The sequence below is a fragment of the Gymnogyps californianus genome, chromosome 1 (genome assembly GCF_018139145.2).
Source record: "Gymnogyps californianus isolate 813 chromosome 1, ASM1813914v2, whole genome shotgun sequence".
NCBI classification, from domain to species: Eukaryota; Metazoa; Chordata; class Aves; order Accipitriformes; family Cathartidae; genus Gymnogyps; species Gymnogyps californianus.
The window spans coordinates 31995962-32023931 of NC_059471.1; the positions used below are offsets into that span (position 1 = coordinate 31995962).

At 48.2% G+C, this 27970-nt stretch overlaps 1 protein-coding gene across 1 annotated transcript; it reads left to right on the top strand.

The window, feature by feature from the left end:
- Positions 1–634: 634 nt before the first annotated feature.
- On the top strand, positions 635–27791 carry ERICH6B (glutamate rich 6B). Its single transcript, XM_050915174.1, is given in 17 exon segments — positions 635–733; positions 735–996; positions 3786–3843; positions 6208–6331; positions 7639–7720; positions 9943–10074; positions 16324–16433; positions 19185–19283; positions 19484–19638; positions 21156–21220; positions 21803–21859; positions 21862–21947; positions 23816–23872; positions 23874–23905; positions 24213–24365; positions 26276–26504; positions 27645–27791. Coding segments are annotated over 17 exon segments (1947 nt in total).
- The last annotated feature ends 179 nt before the right edge of the window (positions 27792–27970 follow it).

Sequence of the window (27970 nt, forward strand, 5' to 3'; positions counted from 1 at the left end):
ACAGATTCAGTAGATTCCACTGTACATTTTTATTATTTTCTTCATCAGTGTGTAGCATAAAATGTCCAAAATAATTTGTCTGAGTACTAGTAATGAATATAAAGTGCACTCTGTTCCAGCCTGCATACAGTAAGTTTCAGCTGTGCAGCATTTTACAGCCAAAGCAAACTGGGTTAATAATGAAATCACTGATGCAATCTTTAGTACAGCCTTAGTGGGGACGAGGGTACCATTGCGTGTTACGATGCGAGGTATTTGGTTGCTCAACTTCAGGCCTATCTGAGCACAGGTAGGCATTATGCCATCTTTTTTAGCTATCTTAAGCTTTGGCGTTTAAGTGTTAGGTGGAACCTATTTAAGAAAATCCCACCAATGGGACTTGGGCATGCCCTTAATATCAGGTATTTGTTTAAGTGCTTTGTTGAATTGGAGCCTAGTAGATCCTCTTGAAAAGAAAGTGGTTTTCAATCTAATAAGGTTATCTTAGTGTGAACATTTTAACTACATTAATCAATATGCCCGTCAGGAGTAAATGAATAATGGGATTTCTCTTTTCTTTCTTTCTTTGTTACCAGAATGATGAATTGACTTTGCCTGTTGCTGAAGATTCTCATCTCCTTAATGCATTGCAGATATGTCTAATGGACGCAAGCCGTCAGGGTCTGGCAGTAACCAGTCCCAACCAAAAATATTTCCCCCTGGGACTGGTTCATCAGATTCCAGCTCTGCTCTCAACAGTGGAAAATGTGAAAAGGCTGGAAAAGGAGTACACGACTTCTAAAGAAGCCTTCAATAAGCAGAGAATAAGAGATATTAAGCAGACTAATCTTGCTCGCTTCAACAAAGAGACAACTAGGAAAACCAGCATAGAGCTTATCTGGGATGCAGAGCCTGAAGGAGCCTCCTCATCCTTCCCTGCAAAGCGGAGTGAAAACAGCAAAGAAGTTTGCTGGAAGACCTCTGAAGAAATTTCAGGGAAAGATAAGCTATTAACAGGTATTTTTCAGCAATCTGTTAGAGGGAAGGAGAGAGAATAAGACAGTTGTCCTTGAATTTTTCTACGTTTCTGGTTGCATATGGTAAATATGAGTGCCATGCATGGACACCTAAAATGGTGATGGATTTTGAGGAGCATCACGTGCCGGCTCTTCCCTGCCTGCCAGCGAGCGCTGCAGTCGTGTGGACCACTGGGCTGGTTTGTACCATGTTTTGGGCAAAGATATGTAGCTGCGAGAGCACGGTAAGGAGCACCAGCACCCAGACCTGAATCCCAACCATGGAGTTTGTCAGAGAGATCATCACAAATGCAAGGTGCTAGTCTAAGTGCCCTGGCTGGAAAAAATGGGATTTCACCAGTAATTTAAACAGAAGCAGAGTGAAGCCAGGACAGAGTGTAAACAGAAAACCCACACATCCATTTTAGGCAGCATTTCTGAATTTCCGAGGTGTTCAGAGTCCAAACACTGTGATTAGTTTTGTGTGGAGCAGAGTTGCTCTATTGCATGTGAATGCCAGCAAATTAATATTAGATAATTATCTTTCTTACTAGTTATCTCAAGCTATGTTTACTTTTTTATATATATATATATATATATATATATATATATATACCCTGCTTTTAATAATATTTTACAGCTCACTGTGTAATCCATCCAATGTTTGGAGGCAGATAGCAGGGACAAAAATGTAGTTAATCCATGGAAAGGAAAACCCTCTATATTACAGGGGAAAAAAAACATTTTTTAAGGATGGCAAGAACTTGTCCCATTTCAGTTCTGGCTGCCTGTGGTGACACAACCCATCTCCTCTGCTTGCAAACCAGGATGTGGCTTGTGGCTATATGCAGGACAGGGTCACAGCTGTCCCCTGTGAGTGGGTGAGCAAGGGACAAGTGGCTCCATCAAAAGCCACTGGAAGGGGACCACACAGCAGCCGTGGGGAACAGCAACTGGTTTCCTACATAGGGAGAGTCTGGCTTTCTGCAACAGAGACTGGATCCCAAACTGGGGTCCAAGTGGGACAACTTGGCCTTATCCTAAGTATAAATCAGGGGTTTAGAGGAAAGATTGGACTTTTTCCATATTTCTTCTTTGAACACGCTATGAGCATGCATTCCACCTGCTATAGGAGAGCCCCTAGCATAGCCTGCCTTGGCACAGCCAGAAAGGTACAGCCAGCATGAAAGAGCCAGGCTAATCTTTGAAGTAAAGGGTTACCTGTTTCCTAGAGAATTCATGCATTGGTCCTCCTTGGGGGTTGGCCAACAGAAGTGTTTTCTGCTCACTTTTGCATTTTTCTCAATGCAAATTTGCCAGCTCCCAAGAATAGGAAAATCAACTGTTTGCAAACGTAAGGTTTATTTTTTAAGAGCTTTCTGCATGGAAATCAAGTATTCTTAGCAGGCATACACGTGAGCTGCATCCTTGAGGACAAATCTGCCCCTGCAAGAGGCTGAGGATCTGAAACAGCCACAAGTGACTGGAAGCAAATGCATGCAGAAACCTCTCTCAGTGCTGTTCCAGGCAATCGCTTGTTGGATTTCCACATCAAAATTTAAAATTCAGATGAAATATGAAGTTTCTTTCAGCCTGTTTCAGTAGAGGGCTAGTATTTAGACACAAGTAGATTTACCAAGGAAAATCAAATGTGGGAATGCCTCATTAGGGACCTAGAGTGAACAGTTAATACGTCTTCAAGAATTTGTACAGTACAGTGATTCACAGGGCTTCTTTGGCCTTTTTCAATCTCTTTTCATTGTTTTTTGTCTTTCATAAGAGTGGCTTATGTAATCTGAGCAGTAACCTTCATTTCAACACTTTGTCTGGCTCCCTGTCACAGCCAAGCCTCTCTTTTTTCCATGTCTCTTACTCTTCCACATTTTCTTTTCCACCATCTCCTCTGCCACCCTACTGCCCTCCCCAAATGCCTCCATGTCCATGCTTTTTCCCCAGACCTCTGTGTGCCCACGGGTGCCTCTCCTGTCTCCCACCACCTTCTGCATATGCCTGCCCTAACTCTCGCCCTCTGTCCTCTCTGATTTTTTGGAAATAATGCCACTTGGGGTGTTGGCACTGAGGTAGGTTGCCTAAGCGCTGGTTTATCTGATAGAGCATTTAAGCTGAGCTGAGATGTAGAATTAACCTGGTAGATGGGGGCTGCAACGTGCTCTGCACGCAGAGGGAAACATGCAGCCTGTGGCCACTGAATTAATGCAAACCTGGAGGAGAAAGGTGCTGCTCTGACAGCAAACCCCCCAGGGCACTTCATCTGCCTGTACGAGGTGTTCGGTCCAAAATTCCCTGTTTCCTTCCCATTCTTGCGGCATCGTGACCTTCCCACAGAGGGGCAGCCCTGGTCCCCTTCACCCCCTTGCCCCTGTGCAGCTGCACTGGCACGAGCAGGGAAGGTGAAACACCTGTGGGAATATGCCCTCTCAAAGAGTTGGTAAAATAAGGAGACCCAAGCTGCTTACAGATGAAACCCGAATGGAAAGGCGAAGTAAATTAGCTTGTAACTCTTGTCTCTTCCTCTGCAAAGCCTGCCCTCAGTCTCCAACAAGTTTTTTTACGGCTCATTTTTGGGAGCTTTTTCTTCGCTCTCCTGCAATTTATTATACCATTAAAACTGATGGGGAAAAATGTTCCTCGTTAAGGTGGGAAGGTTTTATCTGAAATACAAAATAATGAAATGGCAAGAAACCTCAAGGTAAGAAAAAAACCCCACTGCTCTACACAAAAAGAAGATCTTTTTTTTTTTTTAAAGAAAGCTTTTTCTCTCCCCTCCAGCACCAGCAACAGATTCCCCATCAGCTCAGCCCACTGGCTCTAAGCCGAAGGAATCCAAGTAAGGAGAGTAATTGGTAACATTTTTCTATATCATTCAGTCACGTTAGGCTGTATTTATGCCATACGCAGGCGAGCAGCAGGAACACCTAACAACTGGAGATTTACAATATGCCTGAGACATCCACAGCCTGGCAGCCGCTGCTGTGCCTCTGCTATTAATAAACTGGAAGTTATGTCTGTCCGAGTGGTTGTCTTTGGGCCCCTCAACATTTGCTGTATTAAAAGGGACGCTGCCAGCCTCTGCAGAGGTTTTTTTTTAAGTTTTTGGTTTTGTTAGACAGATAAATCCTGTGCAGCATCTCTCGAAGCAGCTGCGATGTGTGATTTTTATTTTGCAGGCTGCTCTTCCAGCTGGGGAGGAAATGGAGGTCTGATTCCCCAGCCATGGTAAATCAGCGTAATACCACCCTTCACACTACCGATGCTGCTGCAGCAACGTGGATTTACATCGGCCGGGGATGTAGCTCACTCCTTTCGGCTGCCTGATATAAACATTAGACCTATCTAATCTTCCTTGCAGACAGAGAGAAAGGGAGACAAGAGAAATTGAATAGAGACACTTGTTCAAGAGACAAATAGAGACCAAATTCTTCTGCAGTGTACTTTAAATGGCACTCAGTTCATCGATAACATTCCTTATGTGAATATCTGAAGGACGTTTTGGCTTTTTTCCTTAAAGATGTTACCACATGCGCTTGGCACCAAGGGAAATGGATATAAGCAGCTGTTTAAGGGAAGGCTGTTGTATTGCTACATGAACATGCAGCAAGGTGTTTTTTTCATTATAGGGTTATAAATTCACAACTTGCAGCCTGAAAGAGTGTAGGCTCTATTTCTTCCCCAAATTATGAAAATGTTATGGTCTGAGGTAAAACCTCTGTTGCGATATCAAGGGAAATCGGTCTTACGGTTTCCAGCCTAACAGAAAGTCATTACACAAATGCAAGAAAAACGAGATTTCCAACCCATCTGAGAGGTTTGTGCCTTCCCGTGAGGTGCGGAGCTGCTGCTGCAGGAGCTGGAGGGGACGCAGCAGTGGGTCTGGCCTGAGCTGTCCTTAAAGGACCGGCCATGATTTGGGGTGCATGCAGCCAGCTGCCTGCACATCGCTGGGGCTGCACCCGGACCCCGCACAGGCAGGCAGGTTGCTCGGTCTGAGCACATGGCTTGTCCTTGAGCAAACACCGGCTTGACCTGTGGAGCAGCCCAAGTCACCCACCAACACCCCTGTCCCAGGAACAGGGGCTCCCGTGACATTTGGATTCGATACCTGTCCCAGTTAACCTGCACGTGGCCCTTTACTGGGCTCTGCTCCTCATGTGTGAGGCAGAGATGACGGCATTTCACTACCTCAGCACAGCTGGGAGAGCAAACACGTGATGGAGGCACCAGAGCATCGCTGCTCCCCCTATTCCTTGGAAGTTTTCATCCACGGATGCATTAATTTGTGTTCGCTGTGTCCAGAATCCTTTACAATTCGTAAGTAACTAATAAAAAAGCAGTGATGTATAAAGGCCTTGTTGAATTACTAATAAAAAAAAAAATCAAAAGCTCTTCACTCCTTCCCTTGAATCAGGTCAAGTCAGGCCCCAACAACAGTTTGTTTAGCATAATTTCTTTTTTTATGTTTGGCTTTTTTTTTTTCATTTGCCAAGGCCACAGGCATCTTTAAATTAGTATATCACAGGGGCAATCAAAAAATTCTCCCTGCGTTACACAGATGGAAGTGGCTGGACACCTTGATAGCTCCATGTTGTAGGCTCAGAATGATTTCATACCCTGCCAGACAACTTCAGGTGAAAGGAGAGAGTGGGAGGGTGTATGGAAAGCCCCAGTTGCTGCTGGACATGCTGTGGTAAAGGAGTGGGTGCCCCAGCAGAGCCCCAGCCTGCACAGGGTGCAGAGCGAAGCCTTATCGCCCAGCAGAGCAGGGGTCACCTAATGCCATTTGCGGCACTGTGTAAGCTGAGATAAGCAGTAGAGGGATTTTAGGACTGATACAACCTTGTTTCGTCCAGTGAACTAGAGGCAAGGAAAGCAGTAAGTCCATAGAGGACTCTGTGCACAGCTGCTATCAATACCCCTTGCCTGTTTTGGGGTGCTGGCAGTTGCCCCTCTCTGCCCTGCTGTCCTTAGCTTTGCAAGTGCAACTCTCCCCTCCGCACGCTGCAGAGACCTAACTTTCACATCTTCTGAGGCAGGACTTATTTAAGGTAAAACTGGTGCTCCCTGCCCAAAATAATGCCACCAAGAATCACTGGACACTGCTGGGAAAGCTTGCCTGCTCCTAAACCCCACAACCCTCTTCCCTGCTGGCCATGAACCGCCTACCAGCATCCCACCCGGTGTCACCTCCTTGCAGACAGCGTGTAGATGGCTATCCTGCCTCCTACCACAGCAGAAGGCACTACATGGAGGATGAGATGACCCAGACAGAGTGGAGGTATTCAGATGAGTCCCTGGCTGCCAGCATTTAAAGCAGCCCTGTCCAACATCCCAAGTACCCAGAATTGTAGGTTTCTTTTTAAAAGTGGCTTTTTGGCATCAGTTTACTAAAAAAAAAAAATACTCACAAGGTAGGCTTTGTTCGGCAGAAATTTCGATTCAGTTGAAGCAATTTGACAAGGATAAATGCCTCTCGTTACCAATATCCTGAGTTCTGTTCCTCTCCTATTAAGTAAGGTACCCTCCTGGTAAGCCAGGGCAACGCTGAGCACCTCACCTGATAGCCCAGCAGCTGACGAGCATCATCAAGAGTGCTCTGAGCCCATACAACCTCAGCTCGCTCTGTCAAAGAGCAGGGATGAGCTGATTTTGCGGTGAGCTGCCCCTTGAAGTCGGACTTGCTCTCCATCACCACCCTAAGCCATGACGCTGGAGCTAAGGGATGACATCTGCTGAGGTGGGAGGATGCCCAGAGGTGCTTAGCATCTCCAGCCCACGCTGTGTCCGCGTGAGTTGTCTCAGTCAACAGAGATTGTTGCGACCCAGAATGGAGGAATATTACAGTTTTCAGCTTCTTGATTTTAATAGGCCTCCTCGGGCTGATGGATCCCCCCCCAAAAAGGGGCAGTGAAGTGAACTTCACTTGAAGTTCACGAGCGTTTCGATGGTGCTGTCATTGCAGTCTACCAGCAGTGTGCAAAAGCCGTTCCTCCCCTCCCTGCCTCCTGCAGTCCTAAGGTTGTCCCTCCTCATTGCCACCAGCAAGATGGGCCTCTGCAACCATCCAAGGTCACTTTTCAAGGCCCGCACCTCCTTTTGCTAACGCAACTCCTCCATCTCCAGCCATCCAGGTTCAGAAGGACATTTGAGGGCCTTCTGACCCATTCACAAATGTGATTCAAATCAATCACATATTCATTTCCAGGGGCACATTAGACACCTAAATGTTTCAGGGGATCCTGGCCTAAGGGTTTCTCTGTGAGAGAAGCACAACGTTGTCACTAGGCTGTCTCAATCCACGAGGGTTTATGAAATGCTTAGCTAGCAAAAGAAAAAGCATTAACTTCTTGGCTACAGCTTTCTGCCAAAAGATAGGCAGGTCGTGCTTCAATGCAGATGTCTCGGGGAAAAAATGTGCAGTGCATTAGAGAGCTGTGACTCATAGAGTAATTATCCTCGTTTCTCATAGTTTATTAATAATTTAAACCCAATCTTGGTGTTATTGATCTATCATTGAATCGGAGATTTATTTCAGATCTGTAGTCACTGAAGCAGTAAATTTAATCCCCCTTCCCCTCCCACCCTTCCATCCACTAAACTCACTTTATAACTAAAACATGATGTTTAGGCTGTTTCAGTAATAGGAGAGGAGAAGAGGAGCTCAGAGGCTGTGGGTAGTGGGAGCAGCCTTAAGCCCACAGAAGACCAAGGTGAGCGGCATTAAGGTTCTGGTTTTAATACACCTTTTTTTGACCAAACCATCCTCTGCACATGGTCTCAGGGATGCCAAAAGGACCAAATGCTACTTGCTGGCACGTGCATCACAATCAGATCCTAAACCAATTTTGCCCGTTTTCATCTGAATTTACTTGCCCATTCCCACAGTTAGCCATCAGTTTTGCACTCATCCTAGTTGTGGATCCCAGTCCTACTCTTTGTCCTGTGGAAACACAGATATGAGCTCACCACGGTAAAAGCGCCTGCAACACATAAGCTGTTGCAAGGCACATAAGCTCTTGGGCCCGATCCTAATCTTACTTAAACTGGCAAAAACCTGAAGCAGCTGCCTGGGTGTCCCAGGAGCACCATGAGTGTAAAATCAATTTAAGTGCGTGGAGGATGAAGCCTAGAAAACTATAATGTGAAGACTCCTACAGCAGTGCTCACTTGGCTGTACCATGTGTCTGGTGCATTCACTAATATAAGCAGCAAGACCTGGCCTTTTAAAGGAAGCCAGGAATAGAAAACAGCATGCTTTATGGCTGTAAAGTGCCCAGAAGAGTGATTTTTGTAGGCAAACGAATTACATTTTTATTAGACCAATTGTAGTATACAGTTGGGGTGGAAAATGTGTTCTTGGCTGTACCAACTCTTTCTTAGGTCTGAAAGAAAGCAGCAAATGTGCCCCAATGCTCGTCTGTTCTTTTCCTTCTATATTAATGGATACACTTAAAGATATTACCATCCACTGCCAGCCCATCCTTGCTGCTGTCCTTAGACCCTGCAGCTGGAACCACAGCAAGTGGGGGCTCTTGGCTGCGGTTGGGGCTCCTGCAGCTATGGAAATGTGCGACAGGGCCAAGTTGTCACAGCCTTGCTCTAAAAAGCAAACAAGACTCAGTGTAACCAGGCAGCGAGGATGTGTTGGTGAGGTAAAGCGCTGCGTGCACCCACAAGTGTATGCTCTTAGCACATCTGATGTTTCTTGCCCAAGTGGGAGACATCCCTAGAGATGAACAGCAGGAAAACAAACCGCAACAAATTCAGTGCAGTCTATAACTATGTTTTCCAGGTATCGTTCTTAATTAAATAGTTGTGGAGCTGAGTTTTCCTTGGTTTGGGTTTGGGGGATTTTTGGTGTTTGGTTTAGGTTAGCTAAGCCTGGAAGAAGACCAGGGAAATGCTGCTATTTCGTTGATCCTGCAAGGCAAGGGATGGTGGCAGCAGTAACACATCGGGGTGCAGGTGCTGGGTGCTGCGGGGCTGTTGGGAGGGGAGCAAAGCCAGCAAAATCTGCGGCTGGAAACGCTGCTGGGCAGCTGGATTCCTGTGACGCTGGGTCCCTCCTGTCCTGATCGGACCGTTGTCATCGGCGGGCCACAGCTCCTGCAAAGCCCAGGCTTGCTGGCATTAAACCTTTCTCTTCTGCGAGGCCTGAGAGACTTCTTTGGTGAGATTTCACCCAAAGGCGTGAATTCCTAGAAATTGGGGCTTTCCTGCAGTTACAAAGCAGTGACCTCCCTTCCTCCCCCTCCTCAGTGAAATAGGTGGAGTGAGTGATCGCAGGCACAGGTACCCATCACCAGTGCAAGTGTGTTTTGAGTACCCACCTGTGATTGGAGCAGATTCGGTGCCTCTCTGAACACATAACCCTTCCTCCCACCTGCACTAGGCAATTGGGAGGGTATTTTCAGTACTAAGCAGCCGAGTAGAGAAACTTAGCATCACTTCAGGGCATAGTTCACCCGGAATATGTTATTTAATGTGTTTAGGTCTCATTGCACCCTGGCGAGGTGAGGAAATGCCTTTTTCTGCCCTTTTAGGAGTGGGTGCCTAGAGAGCTGTGTCCCCATCTCATCCCCCCTGAGCTAGGTGCCTGCTGCTCCGAATGGCTTGCTGGAGGTGCCTGTTCCTTGCTGTTGACAACATTAGGCTCCTAATTCAGGCACTTCACTTACGGGGACGACCTTGGGCCTTGGTTCAGCTCACACAGGTCTCCCGACCCACGAGACACCCTCCCCAAAAGGCCCAGGTAAGGTATTTGCAGAGGCAGGTCATGCTCAGCTGGCCCACTGCCCTCCTCCACCCAGGCTGGCCACAGCAGGGGTGCATGGTCCCCACCCCATCTGGCACCCCTCAGAGGCTGCGATGATGCAGAAGCAGTTTCAGTGCCATGACCTCATGCTGGGGGAAGTTCTGCTCTTCCCTCCAGCCGTGGAAGCGCTCTCCACGGACACCGAGGTGTACCCCAAGGCCAGAAAGAACAAGGAGCCAGCCGAAACCAAGGAAGAGGCAGCGGCCAAGGATGAAGAGGAGAATAACCAAGCAGGACTGTGTGAGCAAGGTATAGTGCGATATTTGGGATAATCGCAGCCACTGTGAGATAAATCTGAGTTTTCTAGGTGCCCATCTGCCATCCTTTGAAAATCCCATGCTAAACTAAAAAACATTTTGTTCATAAGAATGACCGAAGCATTTGAAGTCCTCCTTTTGCTGCTGTGGATCAGAGATTAGCACTATTTGGTGGGGTCGTGGTTTAACCCCAGCCAGCAACTAAGCACCACGCAGCCGCTCGCTCACTCCTCCCCGTTCCCAGTGGGATGGGGAGGAGAATCAGAAAAAAAAGTAAAACTCATGGGTCGAGAGAATAACAGTTTAATAACTAAAATGAAATAAAATAATAACAATAATAATAAAAAAATATAATAACAATAATTGTAATGAAAAGAAAAAAAAAGAGAAATAAAACCCAAGAAAAGACAAGTGATGCACAATGCAATTGCTCACCACCCGCTGACCGATGCCCGAGCAGCGATCCGCCCCTCCCAGCCAACTCCCCCCTGTTTATATACTGGGCATGACGTTCCATGGTATGGAATACCCCTTTGGCTAGTTCAGGTCAGCTGCCCTGGCTATGCTCCCTCCCAGCTTCTTGCACACCTGCTTGCTGGCAGAACATGGGAAACTGAAAAGTCCTTGGCTTAAGATAAGCGCTACTTAGCAACAACTAAAACATCAGAGTGTTATCAACAGTATTCTCACACTAAATCCAAAACACAGCACTGTACCAGTTACTAGGAAGAAAATTAACTCTATTCCAGCCGAAACCAGGACAGGTGGCCATGGAGGACAAGTCATCCTGTCCAGTCATCCAGGGCCATAATAAAAATGAGGAGGGAAATGTGAATGGGGGCATTTTTGTCAGAATACTAGAGTTAGCCTCTAGGGAAGGGCCAAGTGGATGCCTGGGAGTACCAGCCTTAAACTGAAGGGTCGCAGCCCTCTTCCTCCCATGGTCTTCCTCCTCAATTTCAATGGGTTTCAGTTCTGCCACATCTCAGCTGGGTGGGACATGGGGTGTCAGAGACCACAGGAGGCAAGAAAAACCTGTGTTTTGGAGAAAAAACAGTTGGGAAAGGGGATGAAAGAAGAAAAACTGGGAATCTGAGAAAGAGGGCAAGAAATATGAGATTAGAAAAGGAAAAAGTATCAATAGCTGTGGGGATATGCATGAAAAACTAAGGAGGACAGACCCCAGGGAGGAAAGAAAAACAAGAACAAGGATTAGGAGAGAGGCAGAGCAGGGGAGACGGTGCAAAAACAGAGAGTGAGGCATTGAAAGGGGAGGTGGATATAAATTAGAAGCAAAACTTAGAGGAGAAGAAACTTAGCAAAATTGCAAAACGAAAACTGCAAAGCGAAGAGCCGCTGATTCCAGAGAGCAGGGGAAATAGGCTCAGCAAGACAATGCTCCTGGTTATCCATTGAAAGTTTGGTGACAAAATAGTGCAGAGAAGGTAACTCCTCTTTTATTCTTCTGTCTAAATATCTGCAGTCCTCAGAGGAATGAGGCTGTGAAAGAAAGACCTGGGACTGCAAAGCACTTCCTTTCTGTTTGGGATAAAAAGCGCTCATTCTGGGGAGAAAAGGGTAAAGTGCAGAAAGAGGAGATTCTTGTTTTTCTTTTTTGTTTTTTTTTTCTTTTTTTAGTCTTTTATTTTCATAACAAACTTTGACACACGTTTGCTAGGTAGAGAGTAGTTGCCCAGAGCAGGGGACGTGCTCCATGATGAGGTCCGCTCCAGCTTTTTCCAGAACAGATACCAGGCGAAAGGAGGAGCACAACTGCAGTGTTGCCGCCTGTGCTACCTCCCTTTGCCCACCCCAAACCTCTCGGTCTCCCGTCACTGGGGTGCAGCAGCTTGAAATCTACAGGAGAAGAATTCCTGGAAATGCAGCTCTATGCCTTCCGCCGCCCTGCAGCTCGTCCCTCCATCCCTACTTTTGCTTGTCAGGCATTTGTATAAATAGGATTAACATCTGCAGTTACACTTAGCTAGCTTGCAAATTACAAAGGCTATCAAGCCTTGTGCTTCAGGGCATACACTGATTACCATCGGAGGGGCAAAAATGAGTTTTTCCAATAACAGAATATTGCATGATTGACTGGGGACATTATGGGGCAGAGTGGATTAGCCTTTGCCATCAGTATCAGTTATATGTCATTACCGCATCAAAGCACCAGACATGGGCGAGCCACTTCCATTCAGGCAGCATTGGAGGCGGCTGGGTCCAGAGGAGTAGGGTTGGTTGTTAAAACCAGCGCTGATTTCTGAAGCTGCTTATAAAATGTGCCTCCAGCAAGCTGTGCCCCCTGCTTCTGCTTGCCTACCTCCTGGGCTGCATGCCTTCAGCTAGTCGGACGAGCCTACCCTCCTCTCCTTTATCTCCTGGCGTTTCCCGACTCCGGTGGGATCAAGAGGTATCGGAGGATCTGGGACCCACTGTAACGGGAGGCTGGAAGGTACCTGACCAAAAGGTCTGCTGACCCCATCCTTATGGTGCTTCCAGGGGCTTGCGAGAGGGGTTGAGGTCCCTGTTAGCTCTCTATTTTGTATGAACAGCTTTGCCCACCCTCAACTTTCAGGCCATCTCATTTCCTTCATCTTGGCAGCAAATAATTGTCTCATTTGAATGGGAGAGCTAGAATTGACAGAAATTCTAAAATGAACATAGTTAGCAGCAAAACTTTTAATTCCCCTTTCTAAGCCATTTCTAAATGTGTTAGTGCTTATTTATTGAACCTGGTTTGACATTTAGACAGTTCCTTTTAATGCTAATAGGGTTGATTACCAGGTTGAATCCTACTGCTTTGAGGAAATGGCTGCTCAGTATTCAGAGCTGCCAAGTTCCCCCTGCACAGAAATACCCACCTTTCTTCACGAGAAATATGTATTATTCAGCGCAAATATATTAAAATAAGGCCATCGCAGGAGTGAGGATCCTGCGCCAGCGATGCCACTCTGGCAGCCCATGCACGAGGCGTGTGGCCACGGGGTGCGGGGGATCTGCCTTTCTGTGGCTAAAAATTCCCTCCAGCGCCGGCGGGACGAGGCCAGCCCACATGCGGGGAACTGGGTTGGGGTTTGCCCTGGCTCATCGGCTTGGCTGGGGTGCTGGGGGGCACCCTGGGGGCAGCAGGACCCCCAGCTGGTGACAGGTGGGGAGCCCTGAGGAGGAGGAGGAGTGGGTGAGAGGGGCAGCTGCAACAGGGGAGGAAGAGGACGAAGAGGAAGAGGAAGAGGAAGAGGAAGAGGAAGAGGAAGAGGAGGAGAGCAAGGAAGCCACCTGGTTTCCCCAGGTTGCAGCCAAGAGCTGGGGTTTCCTGCTCTTGCCCACTTGCTGTTGGCACTCTACATTCAAGGCTTTCATCTTCCTCCCTATCCTACAGAGCCAAACACAGCAGGGACTTCTTCCTAATGGAAATCTAGGGCCAAGAAATGTGGGTGGGTTGTTTTTTTTTCCCATAACTGTCGCTATCAGATTATTTGCTTCAGTGTGAGTAATGGAGCTTTTTGTGCTCCCTCTCCTGCAGATCAATCGACTGGACAGATGTCTGATTGTCCTCCTGTTTCAACATATATCGTCATTACTCCTTCGGAGCTGTTGCAAAATAGCACAGGTGTCAACAAGAATAGAATTTGGCCTTACATTTACTTTAAATCAGGCTTTATAGGTGAAAAAGGCAGATTTTCAGAAAATAAGCCTCACCTCCACATTACTGAGCATGCAATGTCAACACGAGGCTGCTTGGGCGATGCAGCAGCCTCCAGAAATAGGGCAGGCTCCTGAACGCTGAGAGTGACAAGCCAGCCTGGATTGACAAGCTTTGCCAATGGCTAGCCGAGTGCAAGGAGATTACCCCGATCTGGGGAACAGAGACACTTGAGCTCAGGAATTCCCCCCCGGGGTGTGATTACCTTGTAATAGCCACTATCCCTCATTCTCGTTTCTAGCTGGAAAAGAGGTGCAAAGCGAGGCTCCTAGTTTGTATCCATCAGCTGGTAAACAGCCAAGGCATGGCTTTTAAGGCAACCTTGGAAAAGTGCACAGGAGCATAAACATCCCTGTCATTAAGGTGGTGAGTTTTCAGCCAGAAGAGGTGCTTATATATTGTGTCATCGGAGTGTCCAAGTGTTTTTTTTTAATTTACTGGGGGAAAAATTGAGTAAACCACTCAGATTTGGACTAACCGTTCGAGCCACTGCTGCACATTTTATTTTTTTCGCTCTCCCATTGTTTGTAACCATGAATCACAAGCAGAACAAGAGCCACTCTCTTTGAATGCTGCTTTGGAACGACAAAAACCAAGATGATCCAGTTCAGGCTAGGGGAAGGTGACCTGACTGCCATAAAACATCCTTGTTCTGAGACAGAGCCACCGCCAGGTCACGTTTCCACCGCCCGGTGAGATGCACATTAGAGGTCTGCATGGAGCATGAGGCGCATCCCTTGGTTATCGGCCATGTTTCAGAATGACTTGGCCTCCAGCTGAGGACCTGTGGAGAAGACTTGTCCGTGCAGGAGAAGGTGGGCTGGACAGGCTTCCTCAGGTCCCAGACCTGGTGACGGGAGGAGATGGTGCGAGACAGGTTTCTGCGGGGTATGCCTTTTGCTTTATGTCACTGTGCCTGTTGGGGATAGCCAGCACTCAGGTGGCTTGGTGCTTGCCCTCGGTCACTGAGGTCTGCTTCAGGGCTCCCACCGACAGCCACAGAGGTCACTGCTTTGTCTTCCACAGTGGGGGTATCCTATGAGAAGGGGTCTGTGCTCTGAAGTGGTTGGCCCACAGAGGCTTTCGCTTTTGGAGCTAAAGGAAAAGGGGATGCACCTGCCTGCGGGTCTTGGTGGAAGGGTTTTTAAGCTGAAAATCGTGCCTGGTGTGTTCCGGCTGGAAAGCCACCAAGCAGCTATATCTCTGTGATGCAGGGGGCTGCATCAGAAACAGTGACAAGCAGCAGCACCAGACACCTCGGGCACATTTAAGCTGCTTTGCCTTAGTGGGAGAAATGGCCTGGTTTGAAATGCAGGACATAAGGAAGACTGCAAAGGGTCAGCCCCAAAGTGCGCCTGGCCCAGCATCCTGCCCTGGATGAGAGCCAGCAGATGCTCACGAAGCAATACAAAAATAGAGCAAACATTTGTTTGTGCTTCCCAGAATACTCTCCATTCCCCTAGTGGTCTGTGACTCAGGAACCTCCTGAACTGTAGACACCGTCTCTGCATTTAATAGCCCTTGATGAATTCTTCTTCCATTGATTAGTTTACACCCTATTGAACCAACGCAAACTTTAAACATCCACTGTACCCTATGGCAAGAAGTGCCACAGCTAAAAATCTCTTTTGTTTATTTTGAACTTGTCACTTGATAGTTTTCTTTGATGATCACTCTCTTCCTTTGAAGAGCACTGAATAATATGAGCAGCTGTTCCCCAGTCACGCCACTCTTCCCATCACAAAACTCGGTCATATTTCTTCTTCAGTCATTTTTTCTTCCAAGATAAAAAGTCTTAATCTATTCAGTCATTCTCTGAATGGAGGCCCTTTTATGCCTTTGATCATCTTCAATTGCCTTCCTCTGTAACTTTTCTATTTTTTCTATATCATATTTGAGATCGGTGAATCAGGACTGCACAATAGTATTCAAGAGATGGGAGCCCACAGATTTATACAGCAGCATTATGATTTCCTCTCTTTTGCTCTCTCCTCCTTTCCTAATAATTTCTAGCTTTCTGTTTACTTTTTTGATTGCTACTGAGTGTTGAGCTGACATTTGCATAGAGCTATCTATTATAACCTGAAGATTTCACTCCCAAGTGGAAACAGCCAGCTCAGAGCCCATTATTTTGTATGTAAAGCTAGGATTGTCTTTTCCCATGCGCATCACTTTACATTTATCTACATCAGATTTCATCTGTGATTTTATTACCCTTTTATTCAGTGCCACAAGGGTCTTTCTGCAACTCTTCACAGTCAGCCCTTTGCCTCAACCACCCTGAATATCATCAGCAAACTTCTCCTCTCCCTGCTCACTGCTATTTTGAGATTATTTATGAATATTTCAAAAGCATGGGACAGTGCTTAGGCTAATTTAGCAGCTTTCCCTCTCAAATTTGAAGTGCCAGGTCCCAAGAAGAGGGAAGAAATGTAGTCTCCCAAGCGCTTGGGATGTGACGGGAGATCAGTTGGCGCTTCTGGGAATGGATGGCGTTGTGCCTAACCAGCACATCTCCCTCGACCCTTGCACAAATAGATGAGAGGGTGATGCCGCTTGCTGGGATGTATGTCTTCCCCCTCCACCAGACTGTACGGGACCAGCGGGAGATGGATAGGGTTGTGGTGGCTCACCTCCACCTGGGTGAGGTGAGACCCAGCCAGCCAGTTAACGAGAGGAACCAGGAATTACCGCGATGAGCACTTTTTCAGTGGTGTTTTTTTTCCCGGGGAGCAGCACCTTGCAGCAGTGCCGGGCAGCAAGTTGGTGCCAGGGGGGCAAGAGTGAGGAGCACTTCTTTCTGCTGGGTGCATCCTTGTTTGAGGGAAGAGGCTGGAGAGTTGCTGCTGCTATCTGTAGGCAAAAGAATTCAGGCTGAGCATCAGTTGGCACCAGAGGTGAGCATGAAATTAATTCAGAGGAGAAAGTGAACAGCTTTGGTGAAGGGTTCCTCATCCCTGTCCAGTGGTGCACCTCGGAGCCGTGGATTCACACCAAGTATGTTTCCCTCTCCTCCTCAACCCCAGTAATTTCTTGTTGCTGCATTTAGAGCCAGGCAGTGCAGGATTTGCCAGCTCTCTGGCAAGATGCCTTCCAGAAAAGGCATGCGGCTTCCAGAAAACTGCTCTGTGGAGGTGGTTTGATGCTCCTGCAACTGCAGAGGGAGAAAGGACGATAGCATCTCTTCTCTGATAATGGAGCAAAAATTGCTCCAAAGGGCAGATGCTCTCCCCTTTAAGAGAATAGAACAGAATAGAATATTTTCAGTTGGAAGCGACGTACAATGATCATCTAGTCCAACTGCCTGACCAATTCAGGGCTGACCAAAAGTTAAAGCATGTCGTTAAGGGCATTGTCCAAATGCCTCTTTAACACTGACAGGCTTGGGGCATCGACCACCTCTCTAGGAAGCCTGTTCCAGTGTTTGGCCACCCTCTCGGTAAAGAAATGCTTCCTAACGTCCAGTCTAAACCTCCCCTGGTGCAGCTTTGAACCATTCCCACACATCCTGTCACTGGATACCAGGGAGAAGAGATCAGCACCTCCCTCTCCCTTCCCCTCCTCAGGAAGCTGTGGAGAGCAGTGAGGTCGCCCCTCAGCCTCCTTTTCTCCAAACTAGACAAGCCCAAAGTCCTTAGCCACTCCTCACAGGACATGCTTTCCAGCCCTTTCACCAGCTTTGTTGCCCTGCTCTGGAGCCATTTGGGTACCTGAACATCCTTCTTAAATTGTGGGGCCCAGAACTGCACACAGTACTTAAGCTTGACCATCAGAAAACCAGGACCCATTTGATGACACAAGAAAAGAGCAGGCATCAGTGACTCGGGCACGAAGTGTCTCTTGAGCTGTGGGAAGACCTGTGTCTCCGGGCAAAAAAAACATGCATGCACGTGAAAAACCTTACTGGTTTCACAGATCCACAAAGCAAAACAGAAATTCAAGAGAAGCCCAGTGGCAGACCTGCTGATATTACAGCCATCAACTCCCTCCTTGTCTGAGCGAGGAAGACACGTGGTCACCTTAAACACAAAGGCAGAAGTCTCTGTTTCCATCCCAGCCTTTTGGCTGCTAGTCATGCCGCTGCCTGCTCAGGGGACTGAAGCTGGGGACTGGCAAGTGCCGGGGGCTCCTCTGGCATGGCTGAGGGTTTCAGCTGTGCCTTCACCCTTCGCTTGTTTAAGGGTAAGGTTTGGGACTGGAATGGCTGTGTGGTGTTCCCAGTGCCAACCCACTGCTGGTGGACCACGCCAGCTTGGTGAGCACATCTGCACAACCATGGTGCAGTGATAGGGGGTATAAAATCAGTCCCTTTGGTTGCTGTTACAAATTTCCCACTTCATTTAGGTCGGAGCTGAAGGGTCTTTGCCTTCCTTTTTCAGTGGGAGGTTTTTGGAAGGAACAAGTAATAAATAATATCTCTTACCACCACCAGAAAGGGAGACGTGGATCACAGACAGAGCACAGTTGTATAAGCAGCAGTGGCAGCAGCCTACGTAGCTGGACCAGCACAAACCTGCAACGCATGCAAATAAAACCAGAGCACGCTGCGAGAATGTATGGGTGCCATTCATCGGTCCTGGTGGCAGCAGGGTTTGTGCTGTCAGGCAGCCCACTCAGCCCTGGACCACAACTGGCTGATGGAAGAGGAAAACCCACCTGGAAAGCAACCCTGGGGCAAGATGGGGTGGCTTCAAGTGACATGACTGCTCACGGTAGAAGGCATCAGGACAACTACTATAAATACTACAGAGAGGAAAAAGGCCTTTAAAGCTAAACCAGACTTAAGCCACTTCAGAGCAATTATCAAGAAGGAGGAGAGCTAATCATGAATGTTTCCATCACAAATGCTTTCCAAAAGCAGGTTTTTTCCTTTCCAAAATACAAACATTCTCATTTCCCTTGAAGTTTCTCCGTATCAAGATTGCCTTAAAAACTGAGTGTGTCTTGTTTTTTAATGTAGTTTCTCAGGGTTTTGTTTTTAAAGAAGAGACAGGAACTGTTTTTTAAAACTTGTTTTAAAAGTTTTGAAGTTTTAAGCCTTTCAAAAAAGCTTAAAGCCTTTCTTTGCTCTTTTTTTCACTTTTTCAGTGCTTCATAAGATGTTAAAAGAAGGCCAAATTAACAAGTTGTTAACATATTAATATGAAAAACAACTATAACTTTCCATTGAGCTCTTAGCAAGGAAGCATAAACATGCCAACTGCATTTATTTGGGAGCACAGATAATTAAATATAACCTGCGTTTCCTGACATATATATACATACTGAAAAGGAGTGCTGGTGTTACACTAAATGCAGTGGGTTTGGTTGCCTTTATGGGAACAGCCTAAACTTAAGCCCAATTTAGTTTTTAAAAAATTAATTACACTGATGCTGAATTTCTTTTCTCCTCTGAGGAGACCACCTGGACCGAAGACTCTGCAAAGTGCACCTTTCGCAGCGCTCCTGAAAAGCCAATCTCAACAGTGGTGGATCTGAAGGAACAGCCCCACAAAAACATGAGTCTACCCATGCCACGTGAGCATGCCTGTAACATAAGTTTCTTCCTGGCAAAAGGGAGAGCAACCACCCCATGGCAGCAGCAGAGAGGAAGGGGAGAGGGATGTGGGCAGAGGGATCTGGACGGTGAGGAGGTCCCCAGTCCACCCAGGTGCCCCATGCCAGCCCCACCGCTCCTGATGGGCGCTGCAACCCACAGCTCTTCTGCTGCAGGAGATATAAGGAAGTGTTTGACACTGTCAGCCAAGAGCTGATGAGTGAAGATGAAGTGGAGGAAGAGCTGGACATTGCTCCCCATGCCAAGCCCTCCCAAGCTGAGCTGAGGAGCAGCATCAAGAAGAAACTGCTGCAACAGTAAGGGACTGAAGGAGAGCAGCCCCAGGCCCTGGTGGGAGGAGAGAAGCCCTATCACCAGGTCCCTTCAGTCCCAGGGAATTTCGCTGGTGGGAACCTACTTGTGGCATCATGCTGCTGCCCACATGCACCAACAAGCATTGAGTCATCCTCATGTCAGTCCTGCGATGGTACCACTGGCAGGAAAGATCCATTGCCTGCCCTGGGCAGGATGTGCTGAGCAGGCAACAGTGCTAAACTGGGCCAGAATAAAATGTTGGACCAGGATGGTTCAGTGCTGCCAAGGCAATACTTGCCTGAGAGTCCTCACGCAGCTCATCTTCACTGTAGAGCCCTTAGAAAGGCACTGGATGGCTTGATAAGGAGCAGCTAGAGCTGAGGGCTCAGCAGCCATCAGCTGCTCCATCTCTGCAATTTTGGCATTGAAGGTTTGACATTCGCAGATTAGGAAGCTCCCTAGAAAGAGGGATGGGGCCACATGCTTTCCCAGATAGCAAAAGGTTTTCCCAAGTCAAAGCCCAGGTAACTGTTCTCTCCCAAGAGACCTTGAAGGCATCTGACCCCACTGGAGCCTCCCTCCCATTGCACAGCCCCTGCGCACCTTCCCACCACAGCTGCTTTGGTCCCCACACCCAGCAGCCTTGGTGGACATTGATGTGACTTCCCAACCTCCTCCCAGGCTGCTCAGTAGCAGAAGAAGGGTCTAACTCCTGTTTCATCCCCCTGGGGTTGCATCTTTCCCAGGGCACACCACGGGTGGCCATGGCGGGGGCACATTGGCCTCACCAAGCCGGGCAGAGACCGGACTGCATCACTTGAGTTATCCATGCTTTGTTGCTGTTTCCCCTTTTCTCCCACCGTTTTGGTCCTTTGGAGTCTGACTTATAAGTGCCACCACATCTTCATGGGAGCGACGGCCCACACTGAAATTTCCCTTGAGTACAGAGGAGCAGACCGAGGTTCAAGTGCCACTCAGGTCTCCAGGTAGGATCCGGTTTGAGCCTTTTGGGTAGGGTCTGTCTTCTGGCTCTGCAGGGGTCAGCAGCGCACGTGGCGTGCAGCACTTGGTCCCACCAGCCATGCAAGCTGAGTTTTGCCCTGGGAGACCAGAGTGGCAGTCAGGGGCACGACAGGCAGGTGGAGTGGGGCAGGGCGCCCAACCACACGTGTGATGAGATGTGTGGGCATGATGTCCCAAGGGTTGGGACTCACCTGAATTCTGCAAGCCCGTACCCATGCCTTCGCGTGTCACCTGCAGCTCCCCTTGACTGAAGGGCAGGGAAACAGGTGTTTCTACTGCACGATTCATCAGACCTGCAATGAGATGGATCTCCCATTTCTCTTCTTTGGCTATAAAAGCCATCTATGGTGACAATGTCATATGCAGACATCTGCATTGCTTCAGGTGAATCCTGATATAACATCCCATGATACTTTTTTTCCTTTAGATTATGTGGGTAGTGTCATTAGCCAACATCTTGATCTTATTTTTAACTTCCTTTTTTTTTTGATCTTAGGTTGGATGAAGGAGGCTTTGAGAGCTACAGGGAAATATTTCAGCAGTATCTGAGATTTGTTGCCTGTACGTACCTTTGATAGTGAGTTGCTGTGATTGCTGGGCTTGACCTGGAGCCAGAAGCATGCGGTAGCTTCAACGCACCTAGAGAAGCAGCAGAGACTCCAGCCCTTTGTGTAGTAAAAGGTGCCATAATCCTAATTACGAGTGGCCAGGGTCCTTCATAGTTTCTCAAAACACGGGTCTGCATAATTCCCTGCCTATAAGGCCTGTCATCTCCAGGCCATATGTCCTCTGGTTGAGAGGAGTAGGAGATGGTATGGAAGATACTTGCTAGTTCATGTCTAACCCATCCTTTGCTACAAGTAATTATCAGCTGCTCATGGGCTGGACGTTTCATTGTTTTAAGCAAGGAGATGCCTTACATCTCTTAGGAAAGCCATCCTGCAGCATCACAGAGCCTACCCCATTCTGGTTAGGTTAGATTTTCTCTTTCCACTTATTTCTCCTCAAACAAGGGAAAACACATGAAAACTCCTCAGTCCCTCCCTCCATCCCCCCTCCTTTCCAAATAATCCATGACACAAAGCTTGGAGAAACAGCTGCATCGCCTTCTCCTCAACTACAACTTTCTAAAATTTTTTTCAGGGACCAGAATCTTGTTCAGACTCCCAAAACAAAACAAATATGCCGTCAGACCGAAAACTGTCCTTTCAAAAAGCACTGACCGACATCAGCACCTCTGGAAGACCTGCTGGAGCCGGACAGTGAGTTTGTTGCGGAGCACTTAAAAGTGGGTGTAGCCTGTTGGATCTCTTCTTGTTGCTTTTCAGGCAGGGATTGTAGAGATCTTGTATAGTGTTGGGTCTGCTCATACCTCGTGAGAGTCCTGCAGTTCCAGTCAAGCACATTTAGGTATCTCCTATGAGACATGGAGAAGATACTGATTCAGCAAAGCGTTAAAATGATTACCGGTGGGTGCACTAAGCTGATGGGATATACCAGCTTGTGGCTGTTTGAAGATGGACTTAATCAGGTATTCATGGCTGAGGTGGAAAGCTGAGTCTGGCATCCCTGCGGTTTTACTGGGATGGTGCCCATGTATAAAGGGTTTTACTTATAGAGCGTCCTGTGCAGCTTGAAGGCTGGACACCACCAGTCAGTGATCTCCACCCTAACTGAAGCCTGAGGCCGTGGTCTACTCACTTCCATACTGTTCATCCTTCTTACCCTCCAAATCAGGCTGCCTTATCCAAACTGCCTAGCAGGGGCAGATCCAGGCTCCTCAGCCAGGAATCACTTACGGGAGTGCTCCCGGTCCCAGGCCAAGCCCTAGTCCAACAATTTAACAGCACAGGCAAAAGCTTTACAGGGTCCAGGCAGCCTTGAATTCATCAGTAGTGACATCACCACTGTGTCCAGCAAGGGATGGGGTGTCCTGGGGTGTCCCCTCTACCCCAGCTGCCACAAGAAGCAGCTCCCCAGGGCCTGTTGTCCCAGCCCCAGTGTTCCCAGGAGGGCAAGCAGAGACTGGTGGCCTGCCCCATCAGCCAGGGGCTGGATGGGACCCCCTCGCCAGCTCAGCCCCCGGCAGTACAGCTCTTCTTTTCCCACCCCTGCCTCTCCTCTCCCTTCCCAAACCAGAAAGCATTGCAGTTTCTGCAGGTGTGCAAGAAAATTACCTGTGATTTATCACACAATCAGTGATTTTGTTGGCTTTTTTATTTTCAACATAGAAGCGCATTATACTGCTCTCCCCTCCTGAAATATAGGGGTAGCAAATGCTCCTGCCTGGGATCGTCTGTCTTTTTAGCCTCATAAAAAGCCTGAAAAATGAAAGCAGGAACAAAGTCATCGGTTTGTTGCTTTTTTGTTCCCCTCCATCCCTTACAACCAGGAAGTAATTCTTAGCTATTCTGCAGAGCCAAAACGTGCGTCTTCAGGTTATAAATTAGTGCCGCAGTTATGGCTGGAGTCAGCCACTTCACGTGTACGAAATGCCTCCACCTGGGAGCTGCTGCGGACGAGTCCCTCAGGTCCCCGCGACAGACAAAACCCGAGCACGGCCCCTTTCTGCATGTGAGAATTAGTTGCTGCTTTTAACAATGATATTGAAAGGGAACAGCAAGGTCTCCCCACTTCCCTCCTCTGCTAGCTGCTCTCTGTTCTTCCCGGAGAAGCAGGAGGTAATGCTGCTTATTCCTATCAGAAAGCATTAAACCCAGCTCCCTTGTAATGCTGGGAGCTAAGCCCTTAGCAAAGAAGTGTTTCTATTTTGCTTGTCAGTATGTTGCAGGATAAATGACTTGTGTGTCTGATGGAAAGAGGGCTCTTGGCAAATTACATCATCAGAGAGCAGCTAATAACATAAAATAAGAAGAGCTGAGCTTTGTACATGAAATGCAAAAACACAGAAGTGAAGGATTTTTCCTCAGTTATTTAAAAGGATTTAATTAAAAAGTAAGCAAACAAACAAAAAAAACAAGGCTAGGTGCAAAGCGCAGAGTGTGATGGTCTGGCGGTGCTCTGGGGTTGGTACTGGTGTGGGGAGAGGAAGGCCTGGGGCAGAGCATCCCTGTCCCCTGTGTCCAGGCAGGCATCCCCACAACACTCCCCCCACACCCCTACCTGCCTCTCACCACCTCGGTTTTGCTCCTGCAGTGCTGCCATTCTCCTGAGCCCATAAGACAACATTATCCTGATGGACAGACATTTTTCTCTCCTGTTCCCAGATGGAAGTGGTCAGGTTTAGTATCCAGCAGCTACAGCGCTTGGGTGGGGGGACAGCTGCGGGAACACCCTGCCTCGAGGTGGGTCACCGTGACCCTCCTCCCTTGGGGTAACCCACCTCAGCCTCCTGGGCTGGATACTCATCTCGTGCTGCTCTTGCAAGGAAATGAAGTCTACAAGAGCTGGTTGCCTTGGGGTTGGCTGTCTGAAGGGTGGTGGAGGCTTGGGTCACTTCCCCCGAGACACTGTCCCATGATGGTTTTCTTCCGAAGCATGCTTTCTGTGGGCTTTCTTTCTATGGGCTCATTTTTCCTTAACTGTTTCTCAGCTACCCGTTGGGCAACATGGCCGTTCTCATCGCGTTCACTGAGGAAGCCCTGTTCACCTATTGCATCCTGGAGGACAGCAGGTACCCAGGGATCAGGGCTGCCTTTGGGATCCACGGCCACAGGGTCTGCTTCCACCCTGACGGCCACCTCTGGTAAGTGCAAGCCCAGAGGTGACACCAGGTCCCAGCTCGTCCCCAACCCACCCCAGTGGCACCCCAGGGCTTTAAGGCATGCTGAAAGCATCTTCATTTTTTGTTTCAGTTTTATTTTTTTCTATGTGAAAGTACACGAAAAGGAGGGAGAGCTGTGCTGTGTTGTGCACCAAGGTGGGCGTGCAGGCACCGCGCACGGCACGAGGGCACTTGGGGATTGCCCCATTGCAATTGCTAGTGACACCTCTCCACAGGCCCCGGCGTGAGGATTGATCTTGGCCAAGGTTGGCCACATGGCCATGGAGGTGTTTTGGCCCCATTACAGTGCAGGGATGAGGGCACACCTACTTTACTGGCTTCCCGTGGAGCCCCATGTGGCCACGCTGGAAAAACGTGGGCTTATTATCCGCACATGAGGGGAAGCCGCAATACCCAGAGTCGATTAACTTGAGGTCAATGTTGCTTCTGGTTTGTTTCTCAGATCCAGTGAGTGTTCTGCACTAAAGAATGACTTAGGTGACCAATTTCTTGCAGTCTAAGTTGTAATATGAGGTGACCGATGGCTTTAGTAAAAACTGCTGGCGTTTGAGCCATCAAATACTAATTTTCGACACCCCATCCCCAGTCTCCAAAGTTTCCCTTCAGAAAGCCAGTATCTGGGGGAATCACTAAATCCCGTCTCAATTTTACAAGTCCTCCCTGTGCTGAGACTAATTAATGGACATCTTAAATGTTTAACTGGCTACTACAAATCATTTTAAATAGCTTTTGCAATAACGCTTCCATCAGACTCCTGCAGTCCTACCGTTCGCCTGCAGACATGTTGGTCTTTCATCCATCACACAGCAGCCAGGTTTTTACAGCCTGGCACCGAGGCAATCCTTAGCAGCACTAAACCATCACCAACCCTGCCATGGGTCTCTCCTGACCCTGCTGGACCACGCGCTCCCCATCGGCATTAGCCACGCACCGGCTGCCAGCTTGCCACCAAGCTGGGGCAGGCTGCTACGACCCTTCCAGCCTCTCCCAGCACCTGTAAATTAAGGGCAATGCTAAGTGACCACTCTGATATTTATAAAAAGAATATGATAGCTTTGATGAGAGGAAAACAGAAAACCAACAGCCTGTGGGTAGGTCGTCTGTCCTGCATATGGACCGGTTCAGGCTTCTCCACAGCCGGAGCTGTAGCACATCACAGCTTCAAAGTTATATTTTTTTTTTCCCTGCTGTTTTTTCCAAGCTGAAGCATGAGGTAACACTGGGGGAGGCTGAGCCACTCTCACAGCCCAGTGAGAATCAACTTCTCCATGCTTAGGCAGGAAAAACTCAACATAACAGACGCAGTGAATGATAAAAACTCCCCACGTACCATGGCTGGGGGGACGCTCCAGCGCCCAGAGCCACCTACCCAGGCTGTCGTGAGATGGGAAGTATTGATTTGTATTTGTGTCATAAATATGGGCTGTTTTCCCCTACACGCTGCATTTCTCTCTCCTTTGTAGTTTGGCAGGGCCATTTCCTGTACCCAGCCACAGGCACAACCACACACGCACGCACGGAGGACCTGTTTTTAGCGTGAAAGTTGCCAGAGCAAAAGAAATTACCATGTCCAGGGACTTTCAGAAGATGTAGATGTGCAATAGGAAGAGGGGGACTCACACACAGCCCATACTCCGCCCAAGGATTTTCTCTGCCCTTTGGGGACTCATTGCTTTCCCAGGGGCCAGCATGCTTTTACTGTAAGAGAAAAACTATTACCAAAAACCAGTCCCTGACCTGATGCATCAGGTCCCAGCAGTGACCCTCAGATGGCAAAAATAAGAGGTTTGGTCCAACTGCAGACAAAAGATGGCATTTGGGACTGGGAAGTTGTCAGCTCTGGATTCATCCAGCTTCGCGTTTGTCCCCAGGGCCGCCCTGGACCCCTGCACTGGGATCTGCTTGGACCGGGCAGGGGCCAGTCAGAAGCCCTGGAAATGGCGTGACGTTAGCCACCAGGCTCACAGCCCTCCTTTCCAGTCCATCACCATGAAACTGAACAGCCACGTCACCATTAAAATCCTGGCTGAGGATCAAATTGACTTATTGTTCACCAGCCGCAGCGATTGTATCCATTTCAACGTGGGGTCCCGGCTCAAGGTGAGCGCTTGCTGTGGGAGCCCTGCCCGGTCGGTTCCTGCCTACCAGCTCCTTGGAGAGCAGCAGCAGCAGCAGGGAAACCTCCCGGTGGAGATAAGCTTGGGGCTGCTGCATGGGACTAGTCACAAATTTTCAGGTGGAAAAATCACTGTTTCATTCAAAAGCAAATTTCCTGCCTGTGTGAATCTTAATGAAATTCCCTTTCAGGAAAGCATTTAGATAAGATTGAAACGCTGTCGCTAAAGGGCAAGAACAGCACAAATTCATTCTGAAACACTATTTCTTTTCAAAACATTTATATTAAATGTCAATACAAACACAAAGCTCCTGATTTTATCTAAACAGCATTTCACTTAACATGAAACAAGCATCTGGGGAGAGGAGCTCCGAAATCCTTTGGTATTTGTTGTCACTCAGGTTTCCCACCTCTGACCCTTCCCTGCAGGTGGAAATGCTGTTTTGGCGGGGGCTCGGCCCTGCTCAGTGCCAGTGTGACTGTCCCAGCCTACTGGTGTGCATCCCTGTCCTCCGCTGGATGCAAACACAACTGGTCAGCTCTGAAACACAGGTCACACGTCACCAGGAGCTCATGCTTGGTTGGGGGCTGTGACCTCAGGGCGAAGGAAGTTGTCTTCCCTGGTGCAGGCACAAACCGAATGTTGACAGCCCTCATAGCAATAGTCTATACATGGCCACAGATGTATTGCTAATGGAAACAGACATCTGGGGTAGCTATTCAGAAAGGTGGCAACAACCCAAGGTCAGTATGCGGAACCGTAAAGCACTGGCACCTGCTCTTCCATCCCCAAAATTCAGACTTCTTCTCAGGACCCATTGCTATGTTAGGTAAGGAAGTCATCTTCCTTGCCCCACTACTTCTGGGCAGCCCACTCCCGCCAAAGGAGGCTAGAGCCATGAGTTTAGCTCCTCAGTCCCCTTCTACATGCACTGGAAGAGGGTCACCTCCAAAGGGGAGCCGTAGGGTTAGTGTGCTCCATGGGCATGGAGGGAAAGGGCACCCTGGAAATGCTACACGGGTTAAGTGTGAAAGGTTGGGTTACAAGGGATGCTCTCCCACTCAGCCTCCCCTCAGGGGGTTCAGCATTAATGCTCTTTACTCTGCACAGGCTCTCTTTGCAGTTGAAAGACCCAGAGACAAGTCACCTACTTCAGTGGCCAGAAAGCGAAGAGGAGCTCTTCCTTCAGTCTAAAAAGATTCAGCTCAGGAGCCTGCTGTCCAAAATCGAGACAGTGTTGCAATGCTTTTGGCAACCCCTCTCTCAGTGATATCACTTCTTGTGTTTCATCATCTTCTATCTGCATGAAATACTGAAATGAAGATATTAAGACTCGCAGCAAGCAGTTACATCAGCATTTCAGATCAACTTTTCCTCCATCAAGGTAATAACAGTCACTTTGCAATGAAAATAAAGCTCCTTTTTTCAAGCTCATAATGCCTATCTTCC